General features: G+C 35.4%; 1 protein-coding gene across 3 annotated transcripts in view; it reads right to left on the bottom strand.

Moving 5' to 3' along the window:
- Positions 1-11,964, bottom strand: part of LOC132300669 (ubiquitin carboxyl-terminal hydrolase 26) — a 28,872-nt gene extending 16,908 nt beyond the window's left edge. Inside the window, exons 1-12 of one of the 3 annotated variants that reach the window (XM_059797849.1) lie at positions 11,919-11,964; positions 11,634-11,752; positions 11,247-11,360; positions 10,262-10,858; positions 8,766-9,021; positions 6,452-7,209; positions 6,046-6,154; positions 4,244-4,425; positions 3,608-3,892; positions 3,326-3,533; positions 2,693-2,764; positions 2,261-2,485 (exon numbers count right to left, since the gene is read on the bottom strand). In XM_059797849.1, the coding sequence (XP_059653832.1) occupies positions 2,261-2,485; positions 2,693-2,764; positions 3,326-3,533; positions 3,608-3,892; positions 4,244-4,425; positions 6,046-6,154; positions 6,452-7,209; positions 8,766-9,021; positions 10,262-10,858; positions 11,247-11,329 (2,775 nt within the window). In that variant the 5' untranslated portion in view covers positions 11,330-11,360; positions 11,634-11,752; positions 11,919-11,964. Of the gene's footprint in view, positions 1-2,260; positions 2,486-2,692; positions 2,765-3,325; positions 3,534-3,607; positions 3,893-4,243; positions 4,426-6,045; positions 6,155-6,451; positions 7,210-8,765; positions 9,022-10,261; positions 10,859-11,246; positions 11,361-11,457; positions 11,501-11,633; positions 11,871-11,918 lie in introns of those variants that run through there. The other 2 variants (XM_059797850.1, XM_059797848.1) reach the window with 2 other exon arrangements.
- Positions 11,965-13,373: the final 1,409 nt, after the last annotated feature.

Below are 13,373 nucleotides of genomic sequence, written 5' to 3'. Positions count from 1 at the left end.
CACATGCCACCCCCAAACAGTGTATGTGTGTGTGTTCTTTTTGTTGTTACAGAAAGTATGACAATAACTGGGTTACTTCAATGTAAGCATCATCAATTAATCAAAACAAAATGCTTCACCATTCATGCATATTTTATATCTGAATACAAAATTTAGCACGTAATCCACCAATTCAATTATAATACATGATTTTTCCATGTTGCAATGGTATTTAATTACAATTGATAATTCATATATATAAAAATATGAGGCACGAATACTTCTACAAGGGAAACATACATGTATTGTGTCGTTTTCGAATAGTGACACTTCTCAAATACTCAGAGATGTGTCCATGCTTCTTAAATGTATCAAAAAAAATATAAAAATAATAAAAATATAAAATCTAAAAAGTCTGTGATAGTCCTCTGATACATCAGGACACTAATTTATCTAGTGTTGAACATTAAAGCGTAATTTTTACAAAGATAATATCATTGGATAAATGTATGGAAAAACCTAAAATTTATTTTAGGGCGAATTGCAAAAAACCCTCCTCGACTTTCACCTGTTAGCAAAAAACCCCCTTTAAGAATTGTTTTAACCAAAAATCCCCCTCAACTATCATGAGGGAGTATTTTAACTAATGGCTGTTCAAGGGGTTATGTTTAGACGAAAATACCCCTTAAACAGTTTTACTCTCTCTCTAACACCATGAAAGGCTTCGAATCTGAAAGGCTTCCCACAAGCCTTACTCTTGAGATAGTACTGCACGAGCTCTTCATCAGTGGGGTGGAATCGGAAACAGGGAGCGAGCGACGTCGCCGGCAGCGATGTAACTGCTACAGATTCATGACCCATGACGATTGACACAGAACCACAAATACACAATTGAGATCAAATGGGTCTGCAAAAATCAGGGTTTTTAAGGAGAGGGTGGTAGAGATTATAGAATTTAGAGCCCAATATCACATCTTTAGCCAATTACTACTATCATTTTTAAATAGAAGAAGACAAGGGTTCAAGTGAAAGAATTCAAAATCAAGGGCATCTTGATTTGGAACGAATTTGAAATATACACATCTGAAAAGGAGGGCTTCTCTCACTCCTCTCTTTCTACACACACACTGCGACTGCGACCTAGTAGAAAGCCAACCCAAGAAGATGGTAAAATTTAATAAATTTGGAAAGCTGTCAATTCAAAAGGTGCTAAAAGAGAAAGATTAAAGATTGATTGTGTTTTCAGCACCAAAATATGTTATTTAGTGATATTTTCTCTTCTTCAATATAATGAAAGGTAAATGGTTCGAGGTTCCCAACATTCTAACACTTGGAATTGATTTAATTTTTAAAAGAAGATCAATTGGAATTAATATGTTATTACACTTTTCAGCTAATTAATCTTGACATTAAACATCATTTTTCCCGTTTTTGTTCCAACAATCTGTGTTGTTCATAATCTAATATATATACATGTAATCAGAGGTTCGTTCAATTTATTGCACTATCAGTCTTCCATATAAACGTTACATAGATTATTGTAAATAATCTACATATATGTATGTATATGTTTATGTATAGAAATGTGCTTCTGTATCTCACAAATGGGTCTGCAAAAATTAGGGTTTTTAACGAAAGGGATGATTGAAGACGACGACGATGATGATGGTGATGGTGGTAAAGGTGTGTTTGGATTAGAAGTGAAGCAATCGATTGCCCATCGGTTAAGAAGCAAAATTTGTATTATAATGGATGGAGGTGGGTTGTGGTGGCGATGGTGGGATGGAGGAGATTTGAGAGGTTAGAGAGAGAAAGTAAAACTGTTGATGAGGTAACTTTAAGGGGTATTTTCGCCTAAAACATAACCCCTTAAACAGCCATCAAGTTAAAATACCCCCCTCATGATAGTTGAGGGGTTATTTTTGCTAAAACAATTCATGAGGGGGGTTTCTTGCTAACAGGTGAAAGTCGAGGGGTTTTTTTTGCAATTCGCCCTTTATTTTATAAATATACTTCAGGTTTAGCTCAAGATTAATCACTAATCCATCCTACCTGCCCAACAGGCACCCTTAGATCAGGCATGCCGCACACTATTAAAAAAACCTTTTTTTTTTTTTTTTTTTGAAAAGTAAAAAAAAAAACACCCCAAATTATGCAGATAATAAACAACTCATTTCACGGGGTAAAAAACTTAATTAGAGATTCTTAAAAACAATCAACGCGATATTTTTAAAGAAAAAAGTGGAATATATAAACTCACATAATAAAATTTCAAAAATACCTCTGGAAAAGTCTTAAACAAGGGCCGTCTAGTCTCCACCTCACCATTCTCTTCATCATGAGAATTCAGATTCTCCACAGAAATTGCCTTCTTCTCACATGACCCCACTAAATTATCTGAAACACCAAACTCAATTTCAGCAGATACGCCTTTCTCCTCTGTACCACCCCAATCTTTACAAAATAACTCCCAGTCATTCTCAGTAATGATTGTTAATGCATCTATCTAAAACCAAAGCCACAAACAAAAAGAAAAAGAAAAAAAAAAAAAATTCAGAGAGTTAGTACAAACTTTGAGGGACTTGAAGAAAAAAATGTGTACTATCTTATCGTGGAGAAAGCTAAAATAAAATAAATTGGGAAATGCTAGATACAAGTTTAAGCTCTACAATACGGTTTTGCACATGAGGTAAAAAGGACAAAATATACTTACAGTGGATGATCTTTGGAGAATCATATTACGTTTCCAGATCAAGTCAGGAGGCCTTTCAACAAGTTTTGAATGCTGGTGAAGATGAAAAAAAAATAATAAAAAAATTACGTGTCATGATAGTAATCTGAAGGGAAGAATCACCTAACACCAAAGCAGAGGGGACAGACATAGGTCCCAGATGTGTTCATCATCCTTGATTCTAATTCACGTCTAAAACATTACACTTTAACAAGTTAAATCATGTCTTTTGCAATATATTTTTTTTTTCTCTTGATTAAAAATAACATTTAAATAAAAGTAGCACAACGTATTACCTATAATATATAAGAACTAAGAAAAGTCAGCTACAAAATTTATTATTTTAATAATACAGCGGAAGGCAAAACCCACCCTCAAATCTCCACGCCATTTGGGGGGCTCATGGGATATAATTGTAGAAACCTTAGTCAAAATTAGGACAAAACAAAACTAGATGCTCAACCAAAGAGAAAAAAAAAAAAAAAAAAAAAAAAAAAAAAAAAAAAAAAAAAAAAAAAAAAAAACTAAATAGACCCTGTATGGAAGATATTTCGGAAAGGTGACAGCATGATTATATGGAAAAATCACTCAGTCCCAGGCAAAGTCGCAACTTACTTTTTCACATTTCAGCAAATCAATGACACCATTCAAAGATTCAGGTTCAACACACAAAGAAGAGTTCCTTCCACTTGCATTGATGTAGGTTCTCCATGTTGACAACCATGAAGAGGGCAACAAGAAGTATTTGCAATGGGGATAAAGTGCTATACTTTTTCCAGCAGCTAATTTCTCATGATTCTGGCGTTGTTTTAACTTGAGTTCTCTGCAGCATCGATAATGAAGTCAAGCAACTTATGCAACTAATTAGCTCGAAACTACTTAAAAAATGTTCATCACCTTATATTATAGTCATTGCATGCAACTTCAGTGAGCTCCACAGTGCATTGAACGCATGTCTCAGAGTCTGAACGGAAAGTTGAACACCCCAAAAGATCATCAGGCTTTACTTCATTAGCAATTTCGTAAATAAAAAGCCAGAGACTCTCAGGAACCAGCAAACGCCTAGCACCCATAGCTTCCTCAGGCAAAAGTTCGCCATGGGGACACCTAATTGAAGCTGTTGGTCCCGCATCAGCTTCACATGGAGAGTCTGTGTTTTTTCTTCGTAGCCACTGATGCAACCTACAAATTAGAACTGATCAATTTCACCAGACACACAACACGCAGAACATAAAAGTCTAATACAGAGAACAGAACAGGAGCAATTGCAATAATGAAAAAGAATGGATCTGAAATGCCACTGTGTACCAGGAGACAGACAGACAGTGACACAGAGTGTATTTAGCTGAACATGATCAAGTTCTTAGGCTTTTCTTCCTCAAAAGTACGGTGAAATTCCTTCACAAATCCTTTCTTGCGTTTAGCGAAATTCCAAGTTCAGAAATTTTTTTTGATAAGAACTTATGAAACAAGCAATAATATAGGCACCAGTATTCAAACAGAAAACTAGTCAAATATTTTATAATGTCATACCATGTCTTAGATACATAATACAACGTTCCATCTAGACACTTCCCCGCAACTACAGCCACAGCAAGTTCTACCATCAATTTTCTTCGATCCTTATAGCTATCAGCAGAGACCATAGTATGTGCCCCTTCGAGAAGGCAATCAACACAGTAGTCATCCATGGCCAATGTCGGGCCCCCATCATACTAGATTGACAACATTAGATACATATATATCAACAACAATATTACAGCTAACGAGTAGCAGAACAGAAGAATCGGGAAAACAAATCCATGGCATCTAATCTCAATAAAACAACATCAAAAACCAAGCCATTTTCCCAACTACTTGGGGTCGGCTACATGAATCCTATGTATCCATACTAAATAAAACACACGGATAAAATTTGTACATAAACAACAGAAAAGCCTGAATTAGAAAATGTTGGGCGAAACAAAATATCTCCAACACTTGAAATTCTACCCTAAGGACCATTGCTTGGTGCAATGGTATAAGCCCGGGCTGTCAAGAATGCAGGTCTAAGCCTAACGGCAGCCACATGTAAATAATGTCAGAGGTTAGCATTGTGGGTAGGGATTGCAAAGTTTAAAACAGAAATGGGGGACCGTTCAAGGGCTTTGAATGGGGACGGGGTTTAATAACGAAAATCCATGCGGGTGCAGGGCGGGACAGCCGACGGGGAATGGTCTCCCCACCTTGTTTATACTATGAATTTACCATTTACCCTTATAGTTTATATTATATAAAAAATCCCCTTAAATATATATAGCTTAAGAAACCCTAACATAAGTCATATGACTCATATCCTGTAAGGCTGTAACCATTTCAGCCACAGCCGCTTCTAGAGAGCTCAACCATGCACCTAGCCATCTCCGATCAGTGCTTATAGCGGTTCCCGATCAGTGTACCTAGCCGTCTCAGTGCGTCTAGAATTGAACGGTGCCCATATTTAAGCTTATCCGAAAGATCCTTCTGTTGATATGAGATGGTGAATGTTGTGTCAACATCTCTCGCTTTTTATTTACGCTGCAAACAGGTTTACAATTTAATACAATATTTATTCTTGTTTGGGTCTTTGAACATATTGGATGTGAGAGGGTTGATGGTTTCATTATTGTTTGAGATTACAGACATCAGGAAGCGATTCACCCTTTCATGTGGAAGTATTTCTTCTATGCCAGTTTTTTTTTATTAATTGTCTAGCAAACATAGTATCAATCCAATGTTTTCAACAGACATAATATCATGGATTTTATAGAACAAATCTTTAATTTAATCTCTGTAATTGATAAAAAAAATAAGTCATAACATGTTCATTCAATCTCACCAGGCTTTTAAGAAATGTTATTGTTTATTTGGTTTATCTTCTTAAATATGAATGAGAAAATTTGGGGGGGGGGGGGGGGGGGGGGCACGATGGTCGTTTGCTAAACAGCTTTGGGCGGGGACGGCTGTACTCGGTTAAATGGGGACAGGGAAGGGGCCCCAAACCTGCCCCATTGCCATCCCTAAATTTGTGTCATTCCTAAATTTGTGTCATTCATCCCTCATACACCCCACATTAGCAGTACCAACACTAGGTAATCATCATTTTATTTTGAATTTTACCCCCCATATCAAAAAACAGTACTAGCAAAAGCTGTGTACTTGTATGTGATTTAAAAGATTGAATAATCAAATTAATTACTTTAAAAGAAAGAAAAAAATCAGATAAAATAATAGCTATAGAAAGCATGATAACAGTTTCTGACAAACTAGTTTAAAGTTCAAGCGACAGCATTTACTCCAACCACACACATGGTTACCTTAGAGAATAACATGTTCCAAGCTTTAGACGACAATCGCTTCATTGAACCAATCTTTGAAACTGGAACTTTCCCATGCAAGCATTGGACAGGAGTGTTGTCAATAATACTGCAGGAGGTTACAAAGTAGATCCATAAAAAGTTGAAATTAATAACTTTTGGTCACAACAGACCCACTATGAGCCATGACTCATGGGATGTTCCCTTTATTTTCTCTCTCATTGAAGTAAACCAAATATAACAGAAACAAGATCAAAGATGCACCATAAACAGAACACAACTACAAGCTTAAATGAAAACTGTAGAATATGTAAAACGGGATTGTGACTTCGGCACTGCAGAAAAATATTTTTGGAACTAACCGCTCACTTGAAATAAAGTTTGAAATAAACTAACTCATGCTTACGATGGAGATATGCTGTCAGCCCATTGGCGAAGCCAGTCAGTAGAAATCCAATAATATGGCTCCCCAAGTGATTGAACAGGGGCTTCAGAAATAACTGATCGCACTTCCTGTCGCCGCTCTGTTATACGATTCAACTCTGATTCCTTTTTCGTTTTGTATAGTTGACAAGCATCAAGATATGAAGCATTCAATTGTTTTAACTCTTCAGAGAGATGAGAAGGAAGAGAAACATCACTTTGTGGGGAAACAATATCACCTTTTTTCTCCATATTGTTGCCACCAGACTCCATATGTGGTTTTTCACCATCATTCTTTGAACACCTAAGCACATACATCAGCATGTATGCATCACTAGATGAAAATGTCTCTACATGACTAAGAACATTAGCTTCTGAGGATTTTGATAGACTAACATCTACATGATTTTCAATCACAACAGCATCCATTGGTTCAGAGGAAGATGAACGGGCAATTGCCTCAGTTTGAACAGGTTTAGCAACAGAATTTGAAGCTCCTTCTCCAAATGGGTGTTGACCTAAGTTTGAGACATATTCATCATCAAATTTCCACCATTGGTCCGTATTCTCATCCTTGATATGGGCTATGTAATGGCCACTATTTACAGCAGTTCCCTTATGAATCAACACAGCTGATAAATCATATATTACATCTGATTCGGAATGCTCAGACAGTCTGTGCCTCATATCCAGTTTTCCAGGAAAGCAGAATGGAGAAGTGATTTTCTTCTTTGTTGTACTCTACAGCAGTTAACAGGAGAAACAATGGAATGAGTAAAATATAGAGAATAAAGAAGGAAAATTTTACCAGAGCTACTTCAACACTATATATATATATATATTTGGCTTCTTTAATATGGAACGACAACTAGACCATGAAACAGAAGAACAATAAGGAACAAAGAAGACGGCAATTTGAATAATAGTTAGCCCAGAGAACAAGAGGATGCAGAGACTTCTAAGATATTTGATCACAACCAATTAATTCAGCACTAGAGTAGTTGGGAATCCTCCTCCTCAAACACACCAGAAACGAGTATAAAGTACGGAGTCAGGTACTTGAATAGAGCTTTGGTGTTGAAAATCAGATTTCATTAAAGGAGCCCAAAACAGTGTGCAGGAGCTTAACAGTTTAAAAGGCATACATTGTATACACAACAGCCTGATTAATCACCTAGGTGCCACCTGATTTTTTGTCTTTCATTATGCAAGACGTCATCTATTTTTTTTTCCCCTCGCATACTAGGGAGGGGGGACTCAAATACGGGCACACCCACTCGGGGCGCTCTACCAACTAGGCCAATGGGTAATGCCCCAGTATGCAAGACATCACACAGCTAATAACTAATTTCCCAATTAGTAGCAACATTGTGTATGATAAAATTGAAGCTTTAGATTAAGAACAGCATAGGCTTAGGATCTCCTATTTTTTATTTTTGTTATTATTATTTTTTTTTTTTATAGGATCTCCTAAATAACAAGCAGTTAACCTTGAAGAACATGTTAAGGTGATGAACCAATAACTGTAACATCTATTATCAACATCAAAATCCAAAAAAAAATAAATAAATATAAAGCACCCATATTGTGTGACATGTAATAGACATCCAAACGGAGCACAATATAATCCGGTAGACTGCACACTAATTGCCATAAACCAAAAGAAAGCATTCTCTTTTCCAGGAAGAACTTGAGATAAGTAGCTTTCTTACGCGATCCCATATTGCAATTTATTCTGACTGATAATCAAATGATAAGCTAGATTGAGACATCCATTGCAAAAGGCAAGAGACCAGAGATGTGGCACTACATCATTAAACTAATCCAGTAGACTGCACCATAATTGTCATAAGCCAAAAGAAAAGCCTTCTCCTTTCTAGGAAGAATTTGAGATAAGTAGTTTTCTTTCAGTGTTGATTGTGAGTAACAATCAAATGATATATGACAAATAAAGCTTTTAGGAGCTAGCATAACTCTATATTGAAAGAGGTGAAAGGATTTGTTTTTCACAAATTTATTATCATCTGGAAGAGAACTTGAAAGCTTTCTGTAAATCAAATATATGGGCTTATTAATTTATGAAGGTTATTTTTTTGATGTGCTTTAACTCCCACTTATATTTTTACATGTATAATTCTCAGTAACTCTAAAATGCATTTTAAGGTCAACCAAAAAGAAAGGCATGGAAGATTAAATAATATATAAAAGAAGCAGTTACATATTTATCACTTGTAGAAGATTTACAAAAATAACAAAAAGGATGGAAAAACATGTTCTCCAAATAATAATTTTAGTACCTTTGGAACGAAAACACATCGCTTGAGCTGAAAATTAAGGACAGCAGGCAGAGAACGCAGCTTAATGCTACGGGTAGCATCAACCCGAATGTCACATGACTCACAATAATATTGGTTATCCCCTTGAAGTTCTTCCACACTAAGGTAATCATCTAAACTGTCATCTAAACTTTTCAAACCCTTGATATTCAACTCAAGCCCATAAAAGTCTTCCGTTTTCGAGGAAGCTTCAGAATCTTTTCCACATCTTGAGCACCTAGATCATCAATTAACAAATAAAAAGTTGAGCAAAGACAAGTTTTCATCTCATGCATAGGCACTAGTTTTAGACAGGATTGGCTATGCAACTGTTTACATGTTATAAAAGAAAAACATAACCAACAAATAGCTTTCCAAAATATAAGGTGAAAAAAAAAAAAAAAAAAAAAAAAATTAGATCTTTTCAACTTTTTATTTGATTATAAGAATATTAAACCCCTAAGAAATTACAAACTTGAATAGGGCAGAGGACTTTATCACCAGAGAGCTAAAATAAGCATATTATTGTTACTAAAAAGAAACACATGTGATCCATAAAAGAATAAAATAAGAGAGAAAGTACTAACAGGATTTACGGCATATCTACTCCCCAACACATGAAGAAAGCCATTTACAACAAGGTCAGTCTGCAACTCTGAACATAATTTTTCTTTATCGCTTTTCTTCTTCTCCTCTTTTTTTTTTTTTTTTTTAATGCCAAACTGCTAATAAGATGTTATCAACACTGCCAGAGGCCAGCATAAGTTCTCAATTCATGTCTATCAATGGTTCAAGTCTACATACAACCCTAACATGTTAATAGAAGGAAAGGAAGATTTACATGCAACTTAGTGTTGGTGGAGTCATTGGAGGGAAAGAAAGCAACGAAAGGGAGTTCTAATCTTTATTCAACATAATTGTAATAATTCAAAATTCTCAGAAAAACTGATAAGGAGCTAAACAATAATTTTTGATATTTACCTTACCGAGTAACAGAGAACTATGAGGTGCACAAAACAAGGATTCAAGAATTTAGAGGTAAGCTTAGTATTTGTCGGTAACCACTCTGTGTAAAAAAAACTGTGTTTAAAAAATTATGAAAAAACAAAAACCACTTTGTGTAAAAATAATAATAATAATAATAAATAAATCAATCAAATCAGAAGAATAGGCAAATTTGTGGGAACAAGATCATTATTCCCTTCAAAGTTATGCCCTATGTGGGGAAAGTTAGAACAGACAAAGTTTTGATAGAATCATGATGGTGATTTAAACATAAAACCTCTTTCATTAAACTCCCTTTGCCTTTGCCAATTCTAAGTGAGGAAGTTAGCCTAGCAAATAATGCAAGTTTGGATGAAAGGCACCAAATTTCCAAGTCAATGTAAGAGTCATAATCATGTGGTTGAGAATTTGAACTTGATGAAAATGGGAGAAACCACATAGTGAAATTAGAATCAAAGCAACTCCAAACTTACGTGGTCACATGCGACACTTTTCCACAGAAAAGATCTTGGATAATTGTTTTTGCTTTAGAAACTTTAGAACAGCTTAGACATCGCTCAAGCAAAGAGAAAAGCAAGGTGAGGAACTCATGGCTATCCTGCTGAATACCATTATCTAGCTCCAGAGTTTTTATAAATGGAGCTGAATCAACAAAAGCCATTTTACTAGAATGCAACTGCGCAAATAGCCGTGCAAGCTGATGCAACACTGGTTGTTCTTTCAGAACCTCTGGTTCAACAGAGAACACACCTTCTCTGAATGACTTGTTCATGTACAGGCATTGTAGTATGCTGTTGGCATAGCATGTTGCACCTAGATTTGTGAGGCCCGCAGGTGAATTAGTGGAAGAACGAAGGTCTGAGGACACGTCCGGACCAAGTGAAAGAATAATCTCAGATGTCTTCTGCCATAAGCCAGATTTTCGAACTCCATTGAGAGGGGGAACCAATCCACAAAAACAATTTGGGTTGTCTTTTGTATTCACTCTACAACCTTGACAAACAGGCTTCCAAATCATGTACAGCTGATTTACATCGTCTACAGTCACTTGACCCACTGAGTGAATTTTCCTACATGGTCAAAAAGTTTCAAATTTTAAGAAAACAATGGTAGTGTGTTTATGATTCAAAGCAGAATTCTTGCTTTTCGGAGAAAAACTGATCAAATTAAAGATTTTCTTTTCAAAAGTAAGATGTCAAAGATAGTGTTTTGCATGCAATGGGAAATTGGGTTTTCTTTATCCATTGAGCTAAATTCAAGAATTGCTTTCAAAAACAACATTTAGGAAGTAGGGTACTACTGGCACTGTGAACACACTCTTTTCTAGTTTTTACTTGGGGGGAAAAAAAATCAAAACAATTTTTGTTCTAATAGACAAGAAACCAGAAATTGACCTTTGGTTATTGTCTTAAAAGGTAAATCATTTTGCTTTAGAAGTGGTGTGGAGTGGTGTGTTACCTAAATACTAGGGAAGTGTTTCGAGCATTGTCGTCCACCTTGTGCCTTTTGTTTTTGCTGCGCGTAGTCGGCCGATGACTCATCTTTGTATCATTAGCTAACACTGATGGAATTCTGAATTAAACATCAACAACACAATTAAAATAAAATATAAAAAATAAAAAATAAAAAAAAAACCCACACAATCTTACTGTTCATCGACGACCATTACCTTAACCTAAAGTAATTTCATCAAATCAACACCAAATTTAGTCCTAAAACACCCAACACAAACCATCAATTTACTGTTTCTCTCACAAAAATCCACCCACCACTGTCCCTAAAACCCTAATCAGACCTTCGCTGCCCAGAAAAAGGAGAAGAAGACGCTAAAAAAAAAAAATGTACCAGCGTTTATCGCCGGAACCTTCAGACCGGAACGCTGTCGGCTGCTTCTCGCCGACCTCCTTTCGATTTCGTTTCGAAGTCGTAGCTCGCCGTCGTCGTCGCCGGTATCCTCTCCGGTCCTACATCACCAGAAATGCCTGATGTCAATTGGTGTCGATCGACACAGAAGTTACAAGTAGTTTGTTTTCACAAGAATCAAAGAATATATATATACATATATATATATATATATATATATCAAAAGATAAAAACAAAAGAGGGCTTAGAAGACCAAAGAGAGATCACCTCCTCTATTCAGAGAATTTCACTGAGAAAAATAGTAAAGAGAAAAGTATATTTTTACCCGTGAATATTTTTATTGTTGTATTAATAATTGGAAGAATATAAAATAGAATTTTCTTCTTCGGCAATTGTAGGGTGTTTTTGGTCTTTTACTTTCGTTTGATTGGGGGAGAGAAGATAAAGAGTAGTTGTTGTGTTTAGCCAAACGGGCCAAACGATTACGCCCCCCTTCTTTTATAGTACAATTAATTTGTATGTAATCCATTTAACACTACAACACTCTAGCTTCTAGAGCTTTAAATTTTGTTTTTTTTTTTTTTTTTTTTCTCTAAATGGAGGAAAGTTTTATATAAATATGAACAATAAAATACAAAAATTCAGAGGGGTATACCTGACCCTTATTTACAGGCATCCCCTCCGAAAAGAAGAAAATGCATAAGCATATGAAAAATAACCTTAAAACTATGCAAACATTAAGATAACATCACGTAAACAAAGTCTTACAATATCAAGTGTCTCCCACATGATGCACTTGCCAATCTCTTTAGGATTAAAGCATTTGTCATTATGTACCATATCATTTCTCTCCTTCCAAATGAAGTAAAGCATAGTTATGAACACCAACTTGCAAATTTTATTTCTAGTATTGTTCACTTTAAACTTCTGAACAAAGTCTTTGGCCATCCCTTTGATTGAGAAATATATATGTAACTTCCATCTGCACAAAATAGCAAGTTCCATCCAAACCTGCCATGTAAACTCACAGCCACAAAACAAATGGTCAACCCCTTCCCTCTCTTTGTAGCACAGCCAGCATCTAGAGCTAAGCTAACCCCTCTTTTTTTGCAGATAATCATTAGTGAGAATATCATTCTGTAATACCATTACAGCAATAACAGACCATCTTGGTCTTTCTCCATTCCAACACAAACCAACCCAAAAAACCTCAATTCTTCTGGTTCTGCAGACATTCCATGCACCCTAAAATGTAAATTCCTTTGGATACCACTCAAAATTATCCTCCCCTCCCATAATTGGGTACTGCAAGAGAAATTCGAAGGTACCATTAGTAATAGAATCAATATAATCACCAACAACTCTCTTTTTTACTTCTGCTAAGATGAGTTAAAATCCTGTGATTAAAGAGCTCTGTGATCGTTTTCCCATCACACAAGGATCCATAAAAAATTTAATCTCCTGCCATCTCAAATTTTGTATGTACAGTTTGATTTGATAAGTTCTCTAACTGCCATAATACTCTTCCAAATGGAAGAAGTCTTTACATCATTAACTTTTTGGAAATTAGGAGATTTTACATCATTAATTTTTTACAAAAAAAAAAATATCAGAAAAATAAGAAGATTAAATATTGCGATATACAAAAAAAATATAAAAAGTTATTGAAAGAAGGATATTAAGAATAAAACAATAAAACAACTGTAATTTTTTCTTCATTTT

This window comes from Cornus florida, unplaced genomic scaffold (genome assembly GCF_030987335.1).
Source record: "Cornus florida cultivar Cherokee Brave unplaced genomic scaffold, ASM3098733v1 CherokeeBrave_3.0.0_Hap2_Chr03, whole genome shotgun sequence".
NCBI lineage: Eukaryota > Viridiplantae > Streptophyta > Magnoliopsida > Cornales > Cornaceae > Cornus > Cornus florida.
This window is presented reverse-complemented; position numbering and strand designations above follow the sequence as displayed.